Here is a 25,951-nt window from a genome sequence, read left to right on the forward strand (position 1 = left end):
TTTTTTCCCCCCCCCCCCCCCCCCCCCCTGCGGATCTTCCAATTGAAGGCGAGTCCACTCCGTACCTGAGATGAAATGAGATGGTACCTCTCATGTGGGACTCTGAGTCATTACCAGCACGCTGGCTTTAGAATCAAACCGCCGCGACGTCAAATCGCGGGAGCGTAACCGCAAGGATTTGACAGCTCGATTGAAACGCCGTGTCTAATTAACTCGAGAATCTGTTTACAAATGAGGTCCAACCTGCCCACTCTCCGGAGTACGAAGTGTTTCGCATTTGCATGCAAGTGCGAGACTGCGCCTGTGGACTCAGCCGCGGTTGGGTGGAAGCAAAATCACCTGCACTACATAAAGGACAATTCGTGCTCAACCTGAGTACGTGCCAAATAAAACTGGAATCAAGAAATCATTTACGTTGCGATCATGTGATTTTTCTTGAGAGCATTCCCGATTGTTGGCACTCAATAGTTTGCTCGCAAATGTTCGTCGGCCTTCGGTGCACTCAGAAGACTTGTTTAGTGCCCGCCGAGAGCTCAGTGGCACTCGAAGAAATCTCTTCATCTGCGACAATTCCCTTCTCAGCACGGCTGCGGCATTCCCAAACAGTCAAACGTTATTTGTACTCAAAAGCTCTCCAAAAGGTTTGGGGTTCACTGTAAGCTTTGATGTTCTTATGTAATTTCCCATCACACTTTAAATGACTGAAACTTAAGAAGAAAACTTTTTTTTTTTTTATTAGTCTCGCAATGGAGAAATTCCCAATTAAATTCTGTTCTGAAGATTTTAGTCTTTTATCAGTTTTCAAGATCGTGTGAAAATCTCAGCAAAGTCTGTGTACAGCTTGTATGCTTCTTCACATTACACTCGTTTTCCCTCCGTTTTATTTATTCAGCCATTTTAACTTTTTTTTTGTTTTTGTACAGCCTCCTCCTCAGGGGCATCCTTGAAGCTTTGAACTTTGCAGCGAAGAAGCCCACATTGCTAAAACAGCAACATGCCATTGTGCTGCACTGTCAAATTTATGTTGTTTTTTTGTTTTTTTTTTCAGCTTGCCTCTGCAGGATCCTTCCACGTTTAATATTTCAGCATGCGTGCAGGGAATTTTGGTCAAAGTAAATTATGTGTTTTTTAACACAACACATACACTACTTCTATTTTGAATACAACAACACACTGGCATAGATTTACACAAGGCGGAAAAAAAAGGTAATTCCAGTTTGGAACATTTTTCAAAACATATTCACAACGAAGAGGCAGAGTGAACTTCATGTGCATCAACTCTTACAGCACAGAGGAGACCGATTCGAGAACCAAGCTAACAATGTCATCAAAAGTTTCTATTTTGCTGTGGAGAAACAAAACTTCGGGCGGCAATGGAGACACAGCCAGATTAAAACCCGGAAAATGGAGACAACCGAAAAGCAGAAGTGAACAAGACGGCTTTGGGATCATCATGGATCAGACGAGCCAGGCTGCAGGGGGGAGTGGGGGGAGGGGGGGGGGCGCTCGGGCATCATGAGAGTACGGCTAGCATCAGACTAATTGTCATCATTGAAGGCCCTAATGGAACAACACGTACGAATCCAGCCAGCCCTGGTCACTTAGAGAGAGGAAGGTATGTGTGTGTGAGTGACCGGTGGCCACCTAATGACGACCCGTAATGTATTTGGTGGCAACATAAGCTGCGGGCTCTCTCGGCAATAAGGCCGCACATACGACCGCGACGGTGAAAGAGAATAGAGGGGGGGTGGAGGGAAAAAAAGCATTAAAAGGAGAGAAATGGAGAGGCCATAGAGGAGAGAGCATGTTTGTGTCAGAAAATGAGCCCGGCAATGAGGTAATGAGCAATTGTAAAGCAGGAAAAAGAGGAAGCATGAGAGTGAGGAGATGGTGTACTGCAGTCGTACCATGTCAATGAGGCTCTCCTGGATCCGGTTCAGTGTGGTTCGCAGTCTGCTGCTGATCAGGCCCAGACCCGATGATTCATACTGTGAAATACACACACACACACGCACGCACGCACGCACGCGCGCACGCGCGCGCACACACACACACACACACACACACACACACACACACACACACACACACACACACACACACACACACACACACACACGTTAGTGTCAGCAACAACTTCCTGTATGAGAGCGCACACTTCAGGAGAGTGTGAAAGCATGCCACACGCATACGCATCCGCGCTCATCTCATGTTCTCCGAGACAAGAGAATCCTTACGTTGGGTTTCAAGCGGATCCTCTTTCGACAGGGAGAGGGGTAACTAACTGTAAGGGGCGCACATCAAAATAAAACATTCACACAAACTAACGCAGAGGACAGAAGAGGGTGGAGAGACTGGAAGCACTACAGAAAAAAAAAAAAAGTCAAACGCCTGTGAAGTTACTTTCAGATGCACTTGGCAGTCAGTCGAGGAAGCAGATCAGGCACACCTTCAAATCATCACACAAGTGCTGACTAGGGCATGGAATTCGCAAGGCAGGCCTCATTCTACTCTTACCAAACAAGCCGGGCCCACCACTCGGGCTGTACCCGACTCTCTGCCACCATGAGCGGGCAAAGATGGGCTTGGGACAGGCTATAGATGACATAAGGACCACAGAAACGGGGCGAGGGAAAAAGACAGGAAAATTAAAACAGTGAGGATGAAAAGTCAGAACTACCCCCCAAAAAATCTGAAACCACTCCAAAGGGAATTAAATGGAGGAGTTTAAATTTTAATGTGCCATCGAACTGACAATCACCAAAAAAAAAATAAAAAGACTGTGACAGTCAGTTAACTAAGTGACGTTACGTGCGGTGATCATTAAAACAGGGCACGAACCGTGAAAAGAAAAACTTGACGGAGAATACTGAGTCATTGTGGCACTTGCCTGGTACAGTTTGGCTCGTTTGAAAAACCTTTTGAAGCCTCGGACATACTTTGTCAGACCAATTAAGAAGTTGATGTGGCCCAACAAAATAATTCTAGAAAAAGATTGAAATGGTTTAGTCTCACCTTAAAAATAACCATAAAATGTTTCCCTTTTTTTTTTTTTTTTTAAATATATAAGCTGTTATTTAACAAGGCCCAAGAAGTAAGCGTGGAATCCTGCTCCGTTACATCCAGGAAAGCCTAAAGATAATACATTCAAGGTTTTTCAGGAGTTACACAACAAATCGACTGTATATTAAATCGCTTAAGTTCAGGAGTTTATTCCAAGTCTTCGTTCTGAAGTGCTCGTTTTTTTGGGATCTCTACCATTGGAGCAACAGCGTCGGATTCAGTTATTTGCCGTCTCTATCTGCGCAGTACACACCCATGACTCTGCTTAGGCTCGAATTTGTCTCTCTCCAAAAGAGATATTTTAGTGACGCATCCAAGTCTGAAATGCGGAGTCCAAAATCGTCTTTGCGCTAAGTCCAAACAGATGAACGCCTGATTATTTATGAAGTCTGTTCTGTGAAAATAATGCATCTTGAACCTACGTGTGACAGACTTGGTTCAACCAATATAAACACATACTGGGGGTATTTACCCCTTTGGAATATGAATCAGTCTTGACTTTTCAACGGGAAAAGTCAAGCGGATCCATCTTGGCAGAGCAAAAAGAGCAATTCCTGGGTCAAAACTGCGGCATGTGTGCATCGCATAAGGGCTTTTGAAAGATTCATGGAGCGATTTGCATTTTACTGTACGTGCCTCTTTAAGTGAGACCATTGATGCAATGGGATGGTTCATAAAATCTTACTCAAAGATGGCAGATGATCATACAAATAATGTGTCGCAGTGGGTGGAAGACGGACAAAGAAGTTTGAAGATGCGACTCGCACGTGAGCCTCGTTTACCTCGGCGTGCCACGCGCATGCAAGCGTTAAGAATTTCTATTACAGCAGACCGTGAGGAGCGTTCATCCTCTTTATCTCTTTCAACTCAGTGGGATAGAAGTCACCATTTTCCTCTTGCTACCATGACAGGAGGGTGACGGTACAACAAATGTGTTTTGTTTCATTGTGGAGCATAGTTTAGCAAGACGCGGCTGGGCTGAGTCGGCGCTAGGCTGCAACCTTTCATTCCGATGGAATATGCACAGAGATAAGCCAATTGCTTGTTACCGGACCCATTTGAATTTTGTTCCTAAGTCAAAACCCGTGCACTGAGCCAAAATGCAGACTGGGTGAGCGAGTTTCGGAATAAGGGAACGATTCACCCGTGAGATCATAAATCTACAAGACCGGGAGGGGAATTTTCTCTCGACTGCAAGAATTCAACTCCCAGCGGGGCTCCTATTGCTGTTACGGCAAAATAATCTGTCAAAATGAGGAAGAGCCTTTAGGTTACTCTGTCTAAATCTCAGTCAGCGGTGCATAATATTCTGTTGACGCAACCTCTCCCTGCGCGTGTTCCCGACCGCTGAGAACTGACTGAAGAAAAAAAAAAAAAGAGGAATCACTATAATGCCGTACCATGTCATTTCGTCCAAAGAAGGCGTAAACGGCATAGAGGTAGTAGTCAAAGAGCTGCGACACGCAGTGGATGACGTCGAAGGCAATCGGCTTCAGAATGTTCATCATCTGCATGTATTTCCCTGACGGGACAAGACATCAGCGGTTAGAAAGTAGTGGAGTTAGGAAAACCTTGGGCATTTTTTTTTTTTTTTTTTTTTAACATCATCGCGATTGAGATAAGTTTAATTGCATCTGAAAGCTTCAGGTCACCGAGAATAGATACTTTCAACTTTGTGGTAACATTTTGAGGAAAGCCCTTTTCTATTCCAGCAACAACCAAGAGCATACAGCATTGTTTATGTACGTAGTGGCAAAAATATCCCACCAGCACATATTCCAACATCTGGTGGAAAGTTGCTGGAGATTCAAAGTGTGAAATTACGATAAATTATATCCCAGGAGGCTCGTCGATGTAATGTCACACGGACGTCGAGGTACCCCTTAAGAAGTGCAAGGGCAGAGTTAAGGGCAAAGACTATGTAGTATGTGTACGTTTGCACAAAAGGGACTCACCGACAAGCCGGATGACATTTAGAGTCGTGTTGGTAAGGATCGGGGCATTGGTTTTATTCAGGTTATAATCTGACCTCTTCTTGCTTCGTATGGTCTCGCGAGACACACTGTGACAGAAAGGAGACGTGACATGAACAAAATAGGTTATTACTCCGTTGCAAAAGAGCCGGACAACAACCTCAGCGGGGGTGGAAATTGTTCTAATTGATCCATCAGTACCCATTATACAATGCCGGCGACAAAGAAGGACCCGTACGGTGAGGTCACTGCACCGGTGAGCACGATGAACTGGACCCCTGACACCTGTCATTGAGCTACATTAACCAGCAATCATGACATAGGGCATTTAATTACTGGACGTGACCACGTGGCCCAGTTCATAATGAGCCATTAGGTAGTACGGCTTAAAATAATGGGATATTAGCATTTTGGGAGCTTTAGGCCAATGCACGCGATGGAAACTGGAAAGGGGTTAAGTGATGGTGAGCGCCTGGGCAAAAGAGGCAGTGTGTCAGACCTGTGAAAGAATGAGATTCAACTCCGAGTGCATACATAATGGTGCAATTAATACGCAAGTTTGCATCACGTGACAGGGCGTTTTCAATATAACGTACCATAACAATGCCTCTGAACTGGCAAGCTCCTGAATAAGTAATAGTATTGCACGTTTTGTTCGCTGTGTAATTTTGTGAAAACACTGCGCGATTCAATGTTGCATCAAAAGAAAAATGTACTTTCAAGTCACTGGCCCTCACCTAATATGCATTTGCACAATAAGGAGGTCCAATACAAGAGCTGCTTTTGTAAGGATGCCATCAAAGTTAATAAGATATATACAATAGCGTGCTTGGATTGATCTTGCCGTAGAATCAAAGCAGCAATCTTCCAGTTCCATGCGGCCACTCCAGCATGCGACCCGCCATACACAATGATCATAAAATTAGCCGTCGCCGGATTTGGTCAGACTAGTCAATTGATCTTGGCGGCGCTTAATAGCAACTGCAGTAATTGCTCTATAATCACCAATGTGGAAAGAAAGAGAATATTTCATGATTTCATTCACGGGAAGCCTACAGCGCACAGTTAAAAGGAAGTGAGCGAAAAATAGCCATAGAGCATGTTAAAAAAAAAAAAAAAAAAAAGTAGTGGGTGACTTGCAGACTTGAAATAACAAATCTATCCATTTTCTAAACCGCTTACCCTCATTATAGTCATGGGTGAATTCGATCATTTCATTTTTTGAGCGAAAGTAATACCTGGGAGCGGAAAGGATAACACATGAACCTATTGTGAAACTCCACTCGCGGCCCCCTCGTGCGTCCTATGTGCAACTGACCTCTTGAGGGGCACATCTCCCGTCTGCTCGTCAACGTAGTCCTGCTTGAGCTCCTCGGGGACGTCACTGTCGCTGTCGTAATCGTGATAAGTGCTCTTCTCCAGCTCGTCGGACTCGTACTTTGAAAAGGGCAAAACGAATGGGACACAAAAAAAAAAGAAGGATCGGGAGTAAGGCCAAATAGAAAAATACACAAGTGGAACCTACTGTCGAGAAGGAGCTCTGAAGGAATAACACTTTTAAGACTTGTAACGTAGAACCGCATTGGATATGGATGACCATATTGTAATTCAATGGACATGGAAATTTTCAAGGTTTTCTCTTCGGTAGTGAAAAGGATGAAAACACAAACTTCTGCCGTGACTCGTAATTTACTAAATGTAATTACAACTCATATGTCCTGGTGACATACAACTGCAAAAATGAGAAGCTTCTAGCCTTTTGAGAACATAGCCATGAAAGGAAACACCTTCCAGATAAGAATTTGGTCACAGCTTACCAGAAATAATTTGATATACTGGTATTCATTTTTTTTTTTGTCCTCCTTCACCGCAAGCTCCGGCATCACAACAGCTCGAGTCTTACAGGCTTATGCACAAGGAACGCTTGGGCTGTGAAAGCCTGACATATTAGATAAGGCAATATGGCTTTAAAAAGGATAATATAGCCATTTAAAAATAACCAGTGTAATACAAAGAGAAATGTGGTATCATTCACAAATAGACCTTGACGGCACAACTGAATGCTTTTTTTTTTTTTTTTTTTTTTTTTAGGAGACGGTAGAAAATTGCGCACACTGGACCCGTGCACCTCTATTAGTGTGATATATGAGCGCAAACACAAGAGGCCAACTCTTCTTGGGCTGAGAGAGAGCGTACAAGGAACCAATCACTCCAACCGTGTACCGGCTCTTTTGTGTCGCAATCACTTTGAACGTGTCGTACACTGAAGGACAACTGCTCTGTCCGGCCGTCACATACGGTTCAATATCACCATACAGCGTCTTTGCCGTCCTCATCATGGAAATGTGGTACATATCCATACGACGACGACAATGAAGTTCACTTCACTTCTAGCTCATGAGTTTCTTGGCCGGCAAAGCAGAAACGCTTTGTCTGTTGACAGAATACGAAACGGCTGCAACACGCATGTCATTTAAAATTTCAATAGGGCGGATGGGGGCTGATGCGAAGCCCCCTCGGTGACTGTGTGACAATTAATCAACTTGTCTCTTTACAAACGCAGCGGTGTATCTCAACAGGTAGCTCATTCATTAGTCATCGGCATCGCGCTGATGTTGACTTGACTCAATCAGAGGGCAGACGCTGTAAGATGTCAACAAATGTCTATCTAATGTATATACTGTACCTAATGAACAATCACATGACACATAAATAATGTACATCATTTGAAGTATTGATGATAGCCAAGAGGTTTTGTTCAAATGATATAACGCAAGCGTTTGGGCTGAGTGACGTTTGGGCACTCACCCCATTCGATGCCAGCACATCCTCTGTCTCTTCCTCTTTTTGCTCAATGTGCATCTCAAAAGGGTTTCCGTCTTGCAGGTATTGCTGGAACAGACAAAGTTGCTCTTGGATTTGGATGGCGGAGGATGCACCCTGTCGGCTTGGGGAAAGCGGAGGGGAGCGACACTGGTCCATGAACTTGAACTCCTGGTTTATGGAAGGTGTGAAATGGAGGGGTGGAAAAAAAAAAAAAAAAAGTTTTGAAGCATTGAGACAAGTCCAAACTGAAAATAATGTTTTAAAAAGCGACTCTCTTAATGAATACTGCAGATTACCTCCCTTTTTAATTGTCTCGTCTTTTTGTCTTACATACATAATTGATCACAAATTCCTCTGATTCTGATTTTGCTGAACGACCCGTGCAAAGGCATTAACCGCGACACCGGTTTCTTTTTCCTTCTTTAAAACCTAGCAGGGTTTGTCATCGGCACTAGATGACAAGGAAAGAGTTCAACTCACGTGGAGCTGGGAGATATTGAAGTTGGATTTGACGGGGCAAAGTTCCCATGTTTCATTCTCGAGAAACATACGCAGCTCCTCCAGCCGTGCCCTGAGAAATTGTAAAAGAAAGTAGAATGAAAGGAATGAGTCATAGCTTTTTTTCGAAAAGTTTGAACAGCCTTCACAGTCCAAATAGATAAAGCCCTGACTGGAGCGCAAATTAAAAAAAATTTTTTTTTTGAAGTGATGATAATTTTCCAATTATCTCAAGGCTCTTTACAATGCACTTTTGAGGCCATGCAAAAGGGGGAAAGGAAACGTGTCAAAAGCTGAAAATAAACATTCACTGAGAGTCCAGCTCATGCGAATATCAATTGTTTTCTCCTGCAATATGCACCCTGGGGATCACCTCGACAGCCTTGTTTGTCCTTGCAGGAACCGCAATCCTACCTGTGATAGTTTTTAAAGTAGTTGACACTCTGGCGTTTGATGGACTCTTGCAGGACCTCAGATTTACTGCTACAGAACTCCTCACCAACCTGCATCAGCCTAGGGAGAGAATGCAGAGAGTTAAATGAACATGCGTGAGCTATTAAACGGAAATTTCTCTTGACGGGAATCTTATTTGGTTGAAGATCCTTAAAAACAAAGCGGCGGGTTGTTGTGATCGGGTTCTAGGTATGTTTTGAAACTACTTATGAGGTGAGCTCCGAAATACTACAAATTGCGAGCAATGTTCTGAGTGGGCGTGGGTAGTGGGGGGCAGTTGAATGAATCAAATGAATGCTTCGTTCCTCCGCTGGGGTACGGTCATGATGAAACCCAAATCATTAGCAAGCAATAGCTACCTGCACTGGCATGAAACAATACCTGCTGATGACATCCAATACCACAATGAAGTCGTCATATTTGAAGTTGGACATGTCGGTCCCCAGGATGTAGGCTTTCACCTTTAACTGGACATCCTGATGAAAACGAGAGCAAATGGTCAATTTTATTGGGACAGAAATGATAACGGTAAACGTCTGAAGAGAATCAGAGGCGAACCTGCCAGATCCGTGTGAGTCCGTGCTCCAGCTTCTTCTTGACATAGCTGCGGTCTATCGCCAACTCATCGGACTCTGTCGACGCTGCGTCCTCTACGCATTTAAAAAGAGAATAGAGAAAGGCTGAGAAACAAAACAAACTTCCTATTTCTTCCTGTGCATTCAAGTATGAAATCATTGAAACTTTCAGAGAGCAAAAGGAGTCACAATTTGAATTGCGCTATCACCGAAGATAGCCGTCAATCAGCGACGGAGGGGAGCGTTGGGTAAATTCTTCCAGCCTGCAGTGCTCAACAGTGGATGACAGTCACCGCAGAGTAAGTCTGTCTTCGTTGTGAGGTGGTGCAGCGAAACCAAATTCTTCACTTGGCCCACCACCTCACGTTGGCTGAGTACATTCGGGATGGAGAGCGAGAAGCAAGAGTGATTGATGAGGGGATCGGTGGATGGGTCTGTCAAGGTCATTTCCAATAGACAAAGAAACTTGCGGACAAAAGAAACACGGCGAAACCTCGGTTCAGTAAGGATCAGCGAGTATGGATTTGTCAAAGCCTGCAGGAAACCAACAGAGCCTTTGAGGTTGTTCTTTCACATCAATACACACACACACACACACACACACACACACACACACACACACACACACACACACAAAATCAATTGGGCCACTAATAAGCAGGTCATTGTGAAATGTGTTGGTAAATTGTTTGCAATAAAACCCTTGCCGTTATACAGTGAAATCCGATTTTTGTTGTTTGTCTCTCGCTCACTCTCACTAATATAGAAGAATTAAAACCAACTTCTCTCATGTAGAAACATATTTGAAGAGAAGTGGGCGGGGAAGTTGGGGGGTCTCAAGAGGAATCATATCTGGTGGAACAACTTCCTGGATTAAATGAAACAATTTAACATCAAATCTGTTAAATTTGTGCCATTCCGCATTTCTCAGTCATAATCCGTACAAATCAAATTTTTTCGTTCTCTTCAGTGTTTCCATTAAGGTAACCAAATATGTGGTTTTAGCTAGCGCAACAGGTGGCTACTGGTGATCATTCCACAGCTATGTCTACTTCATCCCGCCGAGCTAATGATAATGACCAATTCCTGGCGATGATTACGTGATTTAAGAAATACCGCAAAAAAAAAACTCCCAACAACAATAATCTCGTCGATTTCTGTGAACATCAAATTCTCCTCCACCTCCTTCTCCTCTCCTTGACCTGTGATTGCAATCATTATAGAAACAAATGAGACAAAGAGTAATGTGTTTTTTTCCATGTTTAGGTAGGGCTGCCACTCACTATGTGCATGAATCAACTGCAAATTACAGACGTCCCCATCGCTTCATGTCATCTGCACTGCCATTTATCATGACTAATGATGGTAATAATAATGGCAGTGTGGCAATATTTATGGAGATGTCAACAAAAGTCAATTACTATTTTAAAAAAAAAAATGTTGACGTATACGTATGGGACGCAACGTGCGGTAGAACTTGTACATCGACGGCGACTGCAGGTATAAGTCCATGTGGTCAGATTCCGAAGCTCATAATGTGTCCGACTGGAAATCAGTTTAATTTTCTCATGCATTCTCAGATCAAAGCGCAATTTAAAGTTTGAAGTGGCAATCGTCACAATAGCCGTTGGGGCCAAATTAGAAAAATCGAACATATTGCAATTCAAGAAACACCAACACAGAGAGAAAGTGAAAAGCTGTCCTTTCATCGAGGGAGAAGATTACTGAGTGAAACGTTACAGAGCGACTCAAGATATTCAGTGCCAGAGTTAGACGAAAGACGACGGACGCTGGAGGAGGAAACGATCTATAAGCAGGCTTGGCTGTTCTGGCCTCTAGTGCAGTGGTTCTTAACCTGGGTTGGCTCGAACACCAGGGGTTCGGTGAATTGGTCTCAGGGGTTCGACGGAGCCTCTGCCATGGAGGTTAAGACACACCCGAGTCAACAAGTCAATTAGTTTGGGCCATCACTGGCTGCAGATGATCACATGACATTGCTTGTCCAATCAGTGCTGCGAGAAATTTAGTTCGCTCAGTCGTCAACGTGTGACTGTCGTGATAGTACGTCATGCACGGTTTGTTTTTAAAAAGTGATACTTTTGTCTTGAAATTTTATTGACTTTTTTACCTCTTTTTAATAAATGCGTTTCAATATGTTTGGAATTTGTAAAAATAAATAAATAAATCTTATTTTTATTTTTCACTCATGAAGGGTTCGATGAATGTGCATTTGAACTGGTTGGGTTCAGTACCTCCAACAAGGTTAAGAACCACTGCTCTAGTGTGAGCTGGAGGTCAAAGTCACCTCAAAATCCTGTCGAACAAATGAGACGGCCCATGCACAGTAAATCACTGCAGCGACAGGCCACGCGCATACTCGGAGAGCCTCTAATGCAAGACAAAAGCTACGGCCAGGGACACCTTTACACAGAGGTGAAAGCCAATCAACCATAGAGATGATTGATGGCACTCTTGGCAGGAAACGAGGCTCATGTCCTTTCCTTCACAGAGAAGTTGGCATTTAATGAAATATCCAAAGGACTTGGGGGTGCAAGACGGTCTCTTGGAGTCTACTTTAGAGCAGCCAACTTGATATCATCGGCTGTGTTCACACCCATGAAGCACGAACGACAATTTCTAGCTGCGAAAATACCAAATGAATGTTGAGATCGCTTGTGTCCAGTTTGGGAATGTTGAGCAAGTCTCGACTTCAAAACGCTGTACATAAAAATGAAACATAAGGTGGCGTAGGCATCGGGCAGTACCTGGAGCGGGCGCGGCGGCTTGCTTGTCGTGGGCCTCGTGCCACTGCATCGTGCGGTGGTAACTCAGCATCACCTCCCACAATGCCTTGCAGAGATCCGTCAGACACGGGATGTAGCTGTCCAAGGTGATATGCTGCAAACATGGCGGTAATGGAGTCACTGATGCCGTTTCGTGGTAAGAATTGCTAAAAGGCTCTAATCTACTTCGATACAGCCTGAGAGAAAATGAAGGAAAGCTCTCATCAACAAATAAATGCTGTCAACTGTTTCACAAGTCACGATTACGCATCAATGGCAATTAAGTGTCATTCAAGATAAAACCTCATTACTTCAACATGTGGGGGGAAAAAAAAACAAATATGAAAATTGCAGGTTCATCCAAAACTTGACTGATGTAATCTTGTTCTTCCTTCTTCTCCCGATATTTAAATCTGCTGTATAATGTTATTCAGTATTTCAATCAAATTTGGGATAGGCTCCAATTTTGCCCCCGCATGATTTTTAGAGAAAATCTTGGAACAAGTTCGATACAGACACACAACGCAATGTGAGAGCTTCCCGAGCCAGATGCGCCTTACATTTAACGCTCCATATTTTCCACAAGTCAAGCATGTCAGCAGCATGTTGCCAAGCAACAAAGGCGCCGGAAGACGTGCGCGAGTATGAGTGGCTCTGTGGGTTTAATGGGGAATACGCACAACTGCAGTTACAGCTACACACAATGACTGCGCTTAACGAGGCGAACAACTGGGTGGGGTGGGACATCTATCCTGACGTTTAAATAACCGTTGCTAGAATCAAGCTTTCTTGACAGAACTGCCACAATAACTCCACGATTTGATTTTTTTCTGAAAACAGCGACCTGACATCAGGCACGTCATATCGACCGCGCTGTGCTACTTACTGCACATTTTAAAAATGCTGTATACATTTCAGTGTTGGTTTTCTTTGTGTTGTTTTTTTGTTGTTTATTTCTTAAATAAAAATAATTACAAAAAATGTAAAGACGCTTCTCTCCAGCAAGCGTGATCAGATGGATGAAATATGACATGCAGTTTTGTTGCTTTTTTATTTTTTTTTGTCTATTTTAATTGTCAAAAACTCTGAAGGGAACAAAAACCCCCCAGCTCTTTAGCTTTTTGAACCATTCACTTATAAGTTTTGGGTTGGAAGATAATTTGCACTTTCACTTTCACAGAATGGGAGAGACATCTAAGACACAATTACCGCTGCCGGCTCACAACGTGTAGCTCATTTAGAGAGAAGTAGACACATTATTCCCACACCGTTCAGAATGATTTCAAACTCACCTCAACTTTTTACAAGATATATTGAATCAGCATCTAGTTGTGTTCATCCGTGCGTGCTTGACAGATAGCGCAAAGGAACCATTGGAGGAAATCACAGTGGTGCTGGATTGACCGTCCCAAAAAAAAAAAAAAAAGGCAGTCGCTGCCATTTGTTGTCAAAACCATTTCGATTAATCAGTAACCTGAAGCTTCAGTTCATCATCAAAGTGCTTTGATGAAGCCTAAACGAGATTAGAGAATCGGCAAAGAGATGAAGATTCCCCATGGGAATACGGTTTTGAACTGCCCGTTTCAGACCGGATCAGCCTTGACGTACATCTCAAAAACCAGCGACATAACGGCCAGGTTCATAGAACGTTCATCATTGTGAGGGCCCTTAAAACAAAGACATCAATTTCCATCAAGCTGGAAAAATGCTGATGCAGCAGCTCTATATTGTTTGGTATAAATAAGCAACTACACCTGCATGAAGGCATATGCCTTCAGGCATATACAAAAATGTGTAGCCCAAACAAAAATAAGCGACAAAATGGCTTGGCATCAGATTTTTTTTTTTTTTTTTTTTTTAATGTCAATATGATGTCTGAAATGCCGACATTCCCATTAACGTCAACCTTTTTTTTAATGACAAAAAAAATGGACAGCACCGATATACAGTGTGGCCAATGGCCTCCACTATGCCTGCCTTTCATTACGACTCCAAGAATTAAGATTCAAATAATGTGCATGATACATCCCCAAATAAATAACTTCCAAAATCTCAGCCACTTCACCTCCAATGACTGGAATGAAAGAATTCCAACAAGAGCGGTCCAATAGACCAGGGGATTGATACAAAGTCTGGCCAATAATGATGAGATGCTGATATAAAATTAATATGGCCTTCCCATAATCCTAACTGACCTCTCAGAGAGTTCCCATTGCTCTTGAATTTTAAGTCACCTAATCAGAAAGGTGGGTTCAGAGGGTCCAACGTGTGCTTTCACATCATTCAACCTTTACTTAACGTGGAAACAGAGAGTCAATGCGTTCGCTCCTTCACAATTACTCTCTCGACCGTGCAAAAGGGAATCCATTTTCAAGATTGCCTGCTTTTGATGTGAGAGCAAGGAGTAAAAGAAAAGGACTGATCTTAATCTTCCCATTACAGAAGAGAAAATATGACCCACTCAGGTAACTATCTAAAATAAAGTCACCAAAACACTTTTGCAGTATGTTACAGTGCAGCTTTCGTAAAACTGGAAACTACAAGAAAACTGTACCCATATTTGCCAGTGTCAACATTTTTGCATTTTTCAAAGTAGAGTGTGCTGTACAGCAAATGAAAATAAATCTGTTCTACAAGATCTCACCAGACTGCACAGGCGTACCTAATCTTGTGGCTGGTCAGAGTTCAACATCTACAGTATCATAAAAAAGTCCTGAAATACTACTTTGTGTTATTCCTTTGAAGTCGCCGCCTGTCATGTCTCTCCAATAAAAAAATATGCCTTGACCTTTCCAAAAGCAAATAGTGTCTATGGATATTTAAAGCAGCGAGAGAGAGGGATGAAAAGACAGGTAAAAGGGAGAGCACCGGAAATCTGCTGCATGACAGCTGTGCCAGCCAAACAACAAGAAGTCAACAAGCAAGCAGAGTGTGAAGAAGAAAACTATCAAAACTTGAATACGGTGTTAAATGGGACAGAAACGAAAAACATCCAGTCCACACAGGCATCGGGAACCGTCACCGGTAACCTTCTAATCTCTGGGGGGACACAGCAATTTGCCCCAGTAAGTTCAGGATAAATTGACCAAGCTATGTCTTCGAAAACAGCATTCTGGGATTTATTTGAAAGTGGAACCTAGATGAGACAAGTTCAGACACAAACAAGGAAAGGAAAGTAAGGGACCAGTGTGTACATTAGATGAAGTGACCATGGCGTGATTTATATTCATTTACGGTAGAGTATTCCATTGTTAATAGGCTTTACTATATCATGCTTTTTAACCATCACCTCACACAAAATCATGATAGGAAAGTACTGACACTGGCAGACAGAACGCCACCAACGATTGGGTCAAGAAGACTTCGACTTGGTCACAGGTGATCTGCGTATCGAAGGTGCAGGACATGAGTGTCTTACCGTACACAGATCCTTATACTGCATTTTTTGGAACTTGGTATCAGCATTGCCAGCACAGAGCTCGACGTAACCCAGCACCACTTGGAACACAGTGTTGTGGATGGCTTGGGTGAAGTGCATGTGCAGCTGGTCCATAGCAGTCTGCAAAGAAAGCCAAACACCCAATTCTGAACATGATGGTGCCATTGGCATCTGCCCGTGTGCCTAGCCCAGCTGTCTTCGGGCAGTAGGCAGGGGACACCCTGAACTGGTTGCCAGCCAATCGCAGGGCAAACGAAGACAAAACAATCATTTGCACTCACACTCACTCCTCGGGACACTTTAGAGTGTTCCATTAACCTGCCATGTATGTTTTTGGAATGTGGGAGGAAACCGGAGTACCCCGAGAAAACCCACGCAGGCACGGGGAGGACATGCAAACTCCGCACGGAAAGGCCGGAGCCGGAATCGAACCTTGCACATCTGCACTGTGAGGGGGAAATGGTAACCAGTCGCCCACATGCCTTTCAGTGTCCCAAATATTTTGAAAAACAAATAGACTTCATAAGACAGCACAGTTTCCACATTTACAATTGCTAGGCCATAAATACGACACGGAATGTTCAGCAGTTAAGGGGCTACATTTAAATGACTGCATAAATCGATGAAAAGAAATTTACCACGTATTATATGCGCTGTCCTTGGAGATGAATAGCATTTATACACGGGGCTAGTGAAAATGTCGGTGAGAAAGTGAGAAATGTTTTGCAGCTCAGTGGTGAGTACTCATTTAACAAGCATTGGCATTTCAGCCAACACCTAATAGCTTTTTCTCCATGACAGAAAGATGCATTGTTGTCCAAGATCTATTAAAAAGTCATCAGTGAGCTCCATTCTTGCTCCATGTGACATTATTCCTTCATTAAGATGAACGTGGACTCTGCAGTTTCTCCCATCTCCATTTGGATACCATTGGAAAAACTGAATGAGGCTCCAACTAAACGCAGCTGAAAATAGTCCACTTGCACATGTGCTTAAAATAAGGTTGCCGGGCCTTTTTTTTTTTTTTTTTTTTTTTTTGTGATTGCATTTTAGCTTTTCAAGAACCGCATGAAGGGAAAGAGTTCATTACCCATTTTGAAACATTTATGTTTTTCATTACACTGAGTGGGCTTGGGGCTGTTTCCCCCCACCCGTGTGCTGCTTGCTTCGGTTTGTTACCAAGCTGCATATGAAGCCGAATCCTCTTGAAGTAGGAGTTCAGGCTTTGCTTAAGATTTTTGAAAGGTTTATTCTGTTGTGTATGACTCATATTATTATTAGAGCAATGCTCCTTTCACTTGTGTTTGTTTGTAGATATGTTTGCAGAAACTTTGAAAATGCCCTTCTCACATCAAGCTCACACCACAAATATGTCTCTCCATTTAAACCAAGCTTGGGTGAGGCGAATCCATTTTTAACAGTAATTTTGCATCAAATACTGATACCATTCATTGAACCAATTCAGCCGAGACCTCTGGGAGCGGTGTGCACAACGCTGTGCATGCAAGTAAATATTCATTTGGAAGATGGGGACATTGCGCAAGATATATTGGATGATTGTCACCTTCTGCCAGGACTACAAATTAGCACAACCTTGTGATTGTCATTTCACTCCGATCCAGTTTAAAAAAAAAATAAAAAAAAAAAGTAAATATTGGGCAAAGACTTGCTAAAGAAACAAGGATTATGGCAAGAGGAAACACACATTTCCATCACCTTGAAGAGGAGCGCCACAACTCACCTGCGTCTTCCCCAGGAGTGTGTAAGCCAGATGGACCTTGGTATAGTGCGAAACATCAAAGTGCTTGCAAGTCTTTGACAGGGCAACGTCAAGCTGCTCCTGGAGGCAGAAACAGATGGATGACAAAAGGTGGGGAAGGAAACAGTGGGGGGATTATCAACTTTAAGACCGGGGGATTTCGATATAGATGTGCAGATGTATAGCTCGTACACAAAGCAGAGGCTACGGTAATTGGATGTGGATGAGAGCGGACGCTTTTGACAAAGCGCTACAAAGATGTGAGGGGAGGGGGGTTGTAAGAAAGGAAGACCTTGCCACACTGAATCGAACTTTTCGAACGGGGTGCTGACAGAGGTACAAAGCTCTCTGGCTGCAGGTTTTAAAGCCGCATAAAAAGACAACGATAAAAGTCCGTACAGTGCTAGTAAAAATCCTAACTGTGCGTCAAGGTGTGTTTTTGTTACTCTTGAGACTGCAAATACCAAACGGTATTTAATCCTCACGTACACATCACCGGATGTAGTACATAGATTCCCCTTAGGCATGTGTGTCTTCCATCACAGTTGCAAACATGGCGCACATCATCTTCCTGATGTGTCAGACGGCTCTTTGTGATTCGTAAAATGAGTTTAGGGGATTTTCTTGCCTAACTGTGCGTCAAGGTGTGTTTTTGTTACTCTGAGACTGCAAATACCAAACGGTATTTAATCCTCATGTACACGTCACCGGATGTAGTACATAGATTCCCCTTCGGCATGTGTGTCTTCCATCACAGTTGCAAACATGCCGCACATCATCTTCCTGATGTGTCAGACGGCTGTTTGTGATTCGTAAAATGAGTTTAGGGGATTTTCTTTTGTTGATCACCAAAGCTGAAGGGTAAACAGGCGGGCACTTCCACCGGCGGCTCGTCAATATTTGCGCACATGCGTTTGTGCCTTTTTTCTTGTGTACAGACAAACGAAAGTAATTAATCTATTCAAGTGCAGAGGCAGCGGGGCAGGGAAAATTGCTTTGCATACCTTTTATCGTGCCATAATATCGCAACTGAGCTCGAGATGAAACTGATACGATTTGCGTCCTTTTGCGCTCAAAATAATGACTTTTCAGCCTGTCAATATTTGAACAGAGGCAGAATTAAATCGCCACAGTTGTGTCTGAATAAATGTTTTTCTTTCATATTAAAGCATAGGGCCAAATGCTAAATAACATGAATAGCATTTTCACATATAGTGGCTCTCAATAACTCAATTACAGATAAGGCAGAGTGAGCGGACAAGAGAGAGAGTACCTCTATTTGCTCCAGAGTGTCTTGCAGTTTGGAATTCAATTCACTGTGGAGACAAAAAAGTTGACTATTATCTTTAAGTTCCTTTACCACAAAAACAAAAAAAAAAACCTCCATCCGTTATAGTATTTATATTTTCAATAGGCTAGAGAATATTGCTGAAGTTGTGGAACTGGTACTACATTTAAAAAAAAAAAACACTTTCAATATATTTAATGACATTGGCGAGAGAAAAACAAAGAGCTGGGAGAAAAAAAAAACTTCAGTGAAGGCATTCAGTTAATCTCCAACTACAGTTTCAAGTGTTGATATTGTAGCACTCATAATGCTTGCTTATGACACACAGAAAATGCCCACACAACCTTGAAGCATCTTAAGATGTTATCTCGTGGTAGGAAATTCTTTCAACCGGGAATGAAGATAACAGAATTCACATCTTATTTCACCCATCCCAGGACACCCACATAATTCCCTTGGGCTAGCTAGCCCCCAATGCAGCACCCAGCCGTAATCCTCCTTTGTTCCACCGTCTCCCTGCATCTGTCCCTGCTTTGTTTGGGGTCTTTTCCGGGTCAGCCCGTTCTTGTGTTGGGCCTTTTGAGACAGCAAGTTGCCCAAAGGGAGAATGTGTCCTTGATAAAAATTGCTAATTAAGCATCGTTGCTTAATGCGGAAGGAGAATGGGGAGGAGTGAGTCGAGTAGCGAAAATAGAGATTGGGTCCCTCGCAGGTTGCTCAGATAGAAAATCCAGAAATGATAAGATTCTAAAACTTGGTTCGAGATGAACTTTGAGACTGACAAAAAAAAAAAAAAAAAAAGACAGTTTGGAACTTGATCAGAGTTGTCAGCTACTGACGCGACGAGGACACTCATGATCCTCAAATAATGAGGAGTCAGTCCAACACCCGTGCGACATTGGCTGCGCTGCCAAAATACAAACACTGCGGTCAAGGCTGTTACATAACACACCGCGATGCAGAAAGTTTGGCTCGAGTACAGACAGGTGTGCTGATCCATATAACCGGGCCGTGACTATTGAAGAAGGGCGTCCTAGTGTCCGCGCTCAACACTCGGGAGAATGCTCGACTGAAGGTGGAGGAGAGGCCAACTGGATCAATGCCCTTGCTTGTCTTTACATCGCGTGAATACACACCCGCAATGTCATGTGCTCGAGTTGAGTAAGGTCAAACACACAAGCTGAAAAAAAATCTGGTTATCTCGCATATACACTCTCTCTCTATATATGGCAAAACAGTATTCGTGGTATATTCATGCATTTGAGTGCGGAATCAGATGCTTACTTACATACTGGCACCTTTTCCACAATCAGACCGAATACATAAATAACAAATGAGAAGGAAAACCTAATTAACAACCTGTTCCCCGCAGGGATCTCGAGGATTGAAATGTAGTTAAAGGAGGGAAACTGAGAGTGTGTTTTGTTTTTTTTAAACACCTCATTTTCAATTAGAGGTGACAATAGGCGTGCCCACGAGGCTTGGAGGAAAGTCCCTCCACAGTCGACTGCTGACTGGATAAACAGGCTAGCCGTCCCTTCAAGGGTCTGGCCCGGAAGCTCAGGTTCAGTGGGAATACTGTATTTATTTATTTTTTGCTGCGGTCATGAAAGCCACTGTTACGCAGTAGACCCAGAGGCAATAAAGTGGCTTTGAAAAGTGGATGGCATGGAGGGGAAAAAGGAAACGCAGTCACAATGTGGCTTAAAGAAATTTTATAAGGGGGTCGGGGGGGCAAGGGGGTTGTTTTTGTTTTGCAGACCAAACTCTGTGCAAAGCTTTCACACAGCCCAGAAATTGGTTATTCTTTGGAACTGGTGAGATGAACGGTAACACTCCCTCATTTCAGTTTCATTTTGTGAGCTCACTTTGAGGCGGGAAGCCGAACTTTCTGTTACTGTGATCACGCGATAGAATTTACGGTGTGTAATTCCCTCTGTTGACTTCAGGGGAGCGCTCTCGCTGCCCTTACAGCCACCAGTGTGAGTTACTTCTTGAAAATGCATCGAGACAGAACAGTGTTCTTCAAATAACAATATTGACAACAATTTTGACTCTTAAAAGGCAAGGGACATGAACGGGAGGGTGCGGCCATCAAACACCCCCCCCCCCCCGCCCCGCCCCCGGTGGGGGCACTCAGTGGCGCATGGCAAACTGTCGCTACAAGGTTAAATCAAAGTGCATCCAGCCGGCAACAAGCTGCTGAGAGTGGGCGATGCCGTAAGGGCCAAAGAGCTTGAGTAAAACGTGCATGATGATGCACCAACGAGCGTGGCACCAACGTACTCATGTTGAGAGCTACTACCGAGTGCGATCACCACACCATATTGAGAAAAACGCAGACATGGCGACGGCCAAAGGGGAAGATTCTTCTCCTTTGTTCCCCACTGTCCTCATTGAAAGCTAACTTAAGGGATTGAATAGACAACTTGTTCACTGTGCTACTCCGCAATGATTTTTTTTTCCAGCATGACATCAGCCAGTCGCTAATCACGTCGCTTTGGCTTGATGAGGAAGTAGAACTGCCTCCAGCAAGAAATGTGTGCACTGACTGAAATAAGTCCGGCACCTAAATTGATTTAAACTGTTCTCTCTCTCTCTCTGAATGTGCAGCTTTGGTAAATGAGGGCGAACCAGGGAAGGGGGAAGGGGTTTAGCTCAAGTAGGATTTGTAGCAATTATTCAACCCGACCAATCAAAGTGGAAGGAGGATGTGGAATTATGCACATGCAAAGAGGTCTGTGATTATTTGCAAACAATACGAATTCCCAATGTGTAACCGCCCCCTTGCTGGGGTGGGCCCAGAACGAGGTCAGGTTTCCCCACCTGGCCAAGTTGTACAAACATTACCTGGCGGCAAGCACAACGAGCGAGAGGTTTTTTTTTTTTTTTTTTTTTTTTTTTAATCTCTGACTGGAAATGCAGTCACGCCACAGCAGGTTTCACCCAGCCCGCTCGCCCGCTCTTGTGTTCTCCATAAATTTGGCATATGAGCCATCTGTTGTGAGTAAATATATTTTATTGCTGTGATTTTATTTTTTGTTTTTAAATCATAGTGCTCGACTGACACATCAATGACAAGTCGACGTTCATCAACATTAGTGTCAACAAGCAATCTGAAGTCGGAGAAATAATCGGCGGCCAATAAAATAGCGGACTGTTTTGTATGCAGCCACCGCTTTGTCAAATATTCTACTAGCATTCCCATATGCGTTCAATGCCAATAATGACAAATTAATGTCACGGTAAAGACAGAAGTGATATCCAAGCAGATTAAGAGCAGATGCAGTGGGGGGTCGTGGGTGGGAGGGAGGTGGGGTAAAAGGAGTGTTCAGCATTGCAATTTCCAGTGTATAATGCGCGCCTACTGATCATCAGTCATCCTGTCACTTCAGCCCAATTGTTACAACCGGGAGTGTTCAGCATCCAAGTCTTTTTGGAGTCACTGATGAATATCCATCCATCCATTTTCCGATCCGCTTTATCCTCACAAGGATCGCGGGGGGTGGTGGAGCCTATCCCAGCTGTCTTCAGGCAGTAGGCGGGGGACACCCTGAACCGGTTGCCAGCCAATTGCAGGGCACACAGAGACGAAGAACCATCCGCGCTCACACTCACACCTAGGGACAATTTAGACTGCCATGCATGGTTCTGGAATGTGGGAGGAAACCGGAGTACCCGGAGAAAACCCACGCAGGAAGGCCGGAGCCGGGATCGAACCTACGACCTCTGCACTGTGAGGTTGTCGCGCTAACCAATGGACCACCGGGCCGCCTAACTGCTGAATAATCATGTGAATAATAATAGTTCCCCATCGTGGGAAATATTAATGGTAAATGAACAACAATTAGTAATGTTGTTTTATTTTCAATGGCAATTCCCAAATTGCATAAATTGAATTCCACCACTAAAGCATAATGAAAATTCAATACTTTGAAATTTCCGACCGTACCTGATGCAGCTATAGTGTTTGAATGTGCTGGCAGCCTTCTGACATTCCAGACACAGCTGGATAGCACCAGGATAGTCTTCCTCCTGAAGAAATAAAGCAAAATTGGTCAATTACAAGCAATTCATAAGCTCTTTTCAAGTACAAGAGTGGTAAAAATACAACAATGTATTTTATCATATCAGCTATGACGTTACCCAGTATAGGTTCATTTTTTCACAGTCACGGTTTGATAAACTAGGTTCTGTAAGATGGTTGTCAAAAGAACAAAGCATTAAACTCCGTGTCGGTCATATTGATTTTGGTTGCTCCAGCGAATCTTCATAAAAGAGAAGCATTTGTTAGAGGGTCAAGAGCTTCTACGAGTTCAGCTCTCGATGCAGAATCTCGAATGATATTTGGGCTTTCAAGTCAGTCGTTAGCATGTCTATCAATGTGTGCAGGTGGGAGGGCGGGTGTACAATACCTCGAGCATTTCGCTGAGTCGCACATCTGTTCTTTGCTGTGGAGGGAACACCAAGACTTGAGCACGGTACTATTACATACCAAAAAGTAAATGCAAGCACAAAAACAAGTCCAAAACATAATCTTTAAACTATACAGATTTCATCATTTAACATACTGTCGGTCGTAAATACACTGTTCAATAAAACTTGATTCATTGCAGTCTGACTGAGAAGCCCAAAAGCATGTGGGTTCAAAGAAAGTCACGCAAAATGGGAGGCACAAATAAAGTAAATATACCGAAGGCTGCAGAGAACCGTTTGGATATTGGGTAAGCCTGAAGAGAGGACAATGACTCTCCAATTTGAGTGCAGATGCAAAAAAACCCAGAAAAACAACCAAACACACAAACAAAAAAAACAAGATTTAGCAGAATTATTGTCGTGAATATACTTTACCAGCGTCTTGATGGTCCGAAGAGATTTGAGCAGGCCTGTCAGGAGCTGCCGCCTTCTCTGATTGGCTAATAAGCCCAAGCTTGCTTCTGTGAATCCCTCCTTTGACACACTCAGTTGCCTAAGGCAAATTGCAAAAAAAAAAAAAAAAACATGCTCAGAATAATAACCTTTTTTTGAAGGATTTGGCTTTAATACACTCAGCTAATGGTGTTGTTTTGCTGAGTTAATTTCCATGACATTCATGCGTGCGAGCAGCCCTTCTTTTGAATACATTCACACACGAGCTTGGTGTGTCGGTCCAAATTAAAATGTTAAAGGTGGTCAAGAAATAAATAATGGCGGACATACAACAAATAAATAATGAATACAAATACCGAGGGATGATGCTATTCTATTGCCAATCCAGCAAGAGCGAGCGAGAGTGAGAAGCGATAACAGGGCAGAGATGGAATAAATCCCACTTTTCAAAGCTTTCAAAAGTACCGACTCTATATTTAGATAGGAGGGCGGTGTGATAAATGGGAACGAAATAGGTTGGCTATTATTTGCATATCAGACAGAACGTTGGCCCTGAACAACACCAGAGATCTTTGATTGCAAGGCTGATTGTGGGGGTAACAAAGTGAGAGCCATTTCCTTTTGCAATAAACATACGGTGTAATTAGCATTTATTTTTTTGCCTTACAAGAACATACTGTAGTATCGGGCTCAAGGGACTGCTCTTCATCATTCCACTCTGGAGCAAAACAGGAACTGATGATAACAGTTTTTTTTGTTTTGTTTTTTGACTCAATTCCATTAATACAATTTTTAACAACCTTCTGCATGTTGCTGTACTGCTTGAGCTGCAAAAGATGATCTGATCTTAAGTTAAGTACACGAAAAGCAACAAGAATATGAGGATTAAATGCGGTCAAGCATACAAAGCACACCATCACCTTCTTGCATTTGTGCAAATAACAGCAGCCAGCTGCAGGTTGGTCTGTAACGCCGTCACTCTCTCCAGTTCCTGAAAACATAAACCGAACCACTTCACAATTTCTCTTAAGTGTTGAAAAGGCGCCTGCGGCAAAAGATTGATTTCTCTGATGCAGCCATTTATCCAACATAGCGCTTCTTCAACTCTGAAGCGCACACAAATCAACTGTGATGTAAAAACAGATTAGGGTGAGGAGGCTGCTGCTGTGAGCGTGAGATGAAGTTCGAGATTGGACGCCGTCAGAATAAAACAAAAACAAAAAAAAAAAAATTAAAAACTGCGCTCAGGAGAGCAAAAACACAATAATGTGAATAATGGCAGCATGTTACTGCTTCAGAAAATTTTTATCGTTGACCTCAAGGCCCAATTAGCACTTTAGAATTTAGTTTTGATTACAAAGACCTCTGAAGAGAACAAACAGAGCTGAAGCAGAGGGGAAAAAACATTAAGAAAATAATTTTGTTTTATATACAAGTCTGTTGATGGCAATTTTTTATTCATTTATAAATTTTTTTGTACAACCGGGCACGAATTCCCTGTCCATCCTCTAGTCCAAACATAAACAGAGGAAAGGTGAGCCAGCACTTTTAACAGTGCAAAGCAACTCCTAATATGGCCACAAACGAGCGCTGGGTGGGAAAGCAGCAATGCCAAGTAAAGGTCAAGCTGTTTAGCCTCACTAGATATTTTTTCCCCCTCTCTCAATGCCTTGCTATTCATATATTCATCAGAGGTCTTCACTCTGACCCTCCAACACATTGACGATGCACAGGTTTGCTTTTACTAAATGTCTCTGTCAATTCGAATGCTGCTGCTGTTTGAGTCTGCTTCATTGTCAAGGAAATGCAATGAAACAAAGATGACTGGCATTTAGGATACAAAGTGCATGGACCCCGGGAGGTGGCATTTTGTAAGAAGCCACATGCCAACACGGTTTGGCCGATATTAGGCATCTCTTCCCCGACAGCTCTATTTCCTGTCAGTTTCTAATCTCCCTTGCGAAACAGCCTTGAGACCTCCATTCTAATTGGCAGGTCTGACCACCAAGGTTGGCTGAACCTTTCTCTTCAAACGCAACAACTTGGGAGCAGCACAATGAAAGGCGCACGGCTGAGTATAATAAATGTTTTTCCAGTGAAAATATAATTGAGTCCCTGACCCAGCCCATTCCTTTTTGATTGTGTTGAGCGACCCGGTTCGGGCTCCTTCATGGAAATCCATTCCATCTTGTAAAGCAGCACATATACTTTGCAATCATATCATCTTTGGAATACCGGACACGAGTGCGAAGGTAAGTAAAGAGAAGACGCGCAAATAACTGCGGTCGCCTTCAAAATACACGCATGAAAGTCAAACGCTGGAAGCGGATCACTGACAAAAGCTAAGGTCGTGCTGTAACCCATCCGTCCTTTTTTGAGTGCAAGAGGAGGTTATGTGCAGCTCGCGGGTGTCAACAGTGATCAG

The 25,951-nt window shown here is 43.2% G+C and overlaps 1 protein-coding gene and 1 long non-coding RNA gene across 3 annotated transcripts in view; both read right to left on the reverse strand.

The window, feature by feature from the left end:
• vps50 (VPS50 subunit of EARP/GARPII complex) overlaps positions 1 to 25,951 on the reverse strand; it is a 49,303-nt gene that overhangs the window by 12,230 nt on the left and 11,122 nt on the right. The window contains exons 6-23 of one of the 2 annotated variants that reach the window (XM_019889723.1): positions 24,447 to 24,517; positions 23,509 to 23,626; positions 23,073 to 23,108; positions 22,610 to 22,692; positions 18,643 to 18,685; positions 17,352 to 17,450; positions 15,590 to 15,730; positions 12,154 to 12,286; positions 9,372 to 9,463; positions 9,195 to 9,289; positions 8,775 to 8,873; positions 8,343 to 8,433; positions 7,845 to 8,030; positions 6,355 to 6,473; positions 5,019 to 5,125; positions 4,464 to 4,585; positions 2,518 to 2,595; positions 1,908 to 1,988 (exon numbers count right to left, since the gene is read on the reverse strand). In XM_019889723.1, coding sequence (XP_019745282.1) covers positions 1,908 to 1,988; positions 2,518 to 2,595; positions 4,464 to 4,585; positions 5,019 to 5,125; positions 6,355 to 6,473; positions 7,845 to 8,030; positions 8,343 to 8,433; positions 8,775 to 8,873; positions 9,195 to 9,289; positions 9,372 to 9,463; positions 12,154 to 12,286; positions 15,590 to 15,730; positions 17,352 to 17,450; positions 18,643 to 18,685; positions 22,610 to 22,692; positions 23,073 to 23,108; positions 23,509 to 23,626; positions 24,447 to 24,517 — 1,794 coding nt within the window. The remainder of the gene's footprint in view (positions 1 to 1,907; positions 1,989 to 2,517; positions 2,596 to 4,463; positions 4,586 to 5,018; positions 5,126 to 6,354; positions 6,474 to 7,844; positions 8,031 to 8,342; positions 8,434 to 8,774; positions 8,874 to 9,194; positions 9,290 to 9,371; positions 9,464 to 12,153; positions 12,287 to 15,589; positions 15,731 to 17,351; positions 17,451 to 18,642; positions 18,686 to 22,609; positions 22,693 to 23,072; positions 23,109 to 23,508; positions 23,627 to 24,446; positions 24,518 to 25,951) is intronic. The other variant, XM_019889724.1, reaches the window with a different exon arrangement.
• On the reverse strand, positions 6,882 to 7,836 carry LOC109527680 (uncharacterized). The gene is made up of 2 exons (XR_002170569.1): positions 7,463 to 7,836; positions 6,882 to 7,426 (listed from the first exon to the last, which is right to left on the reverse strand). It is a non-coding gene; the product is annotated as an uncharacterized LOC109527680 (long non-coding RNA).

This window comes from Hippocampus comes, unplaced genomic scaffold (assembly GCF_001891065.2).
Source record: "Hippocampus comes isolate QL1 unplaced genomic scaffold, H_comes_QL1_v1.1 scaffold337, whole genome shotgun sequence".
Classification (NCBI taxonomy): domain Eukaryota; kingdom Metazoa; phylum Chordata; class Actinopteri; order Syngnathiformes; family Syngnathidae; genus Hippocampus; species Hippocampus comes.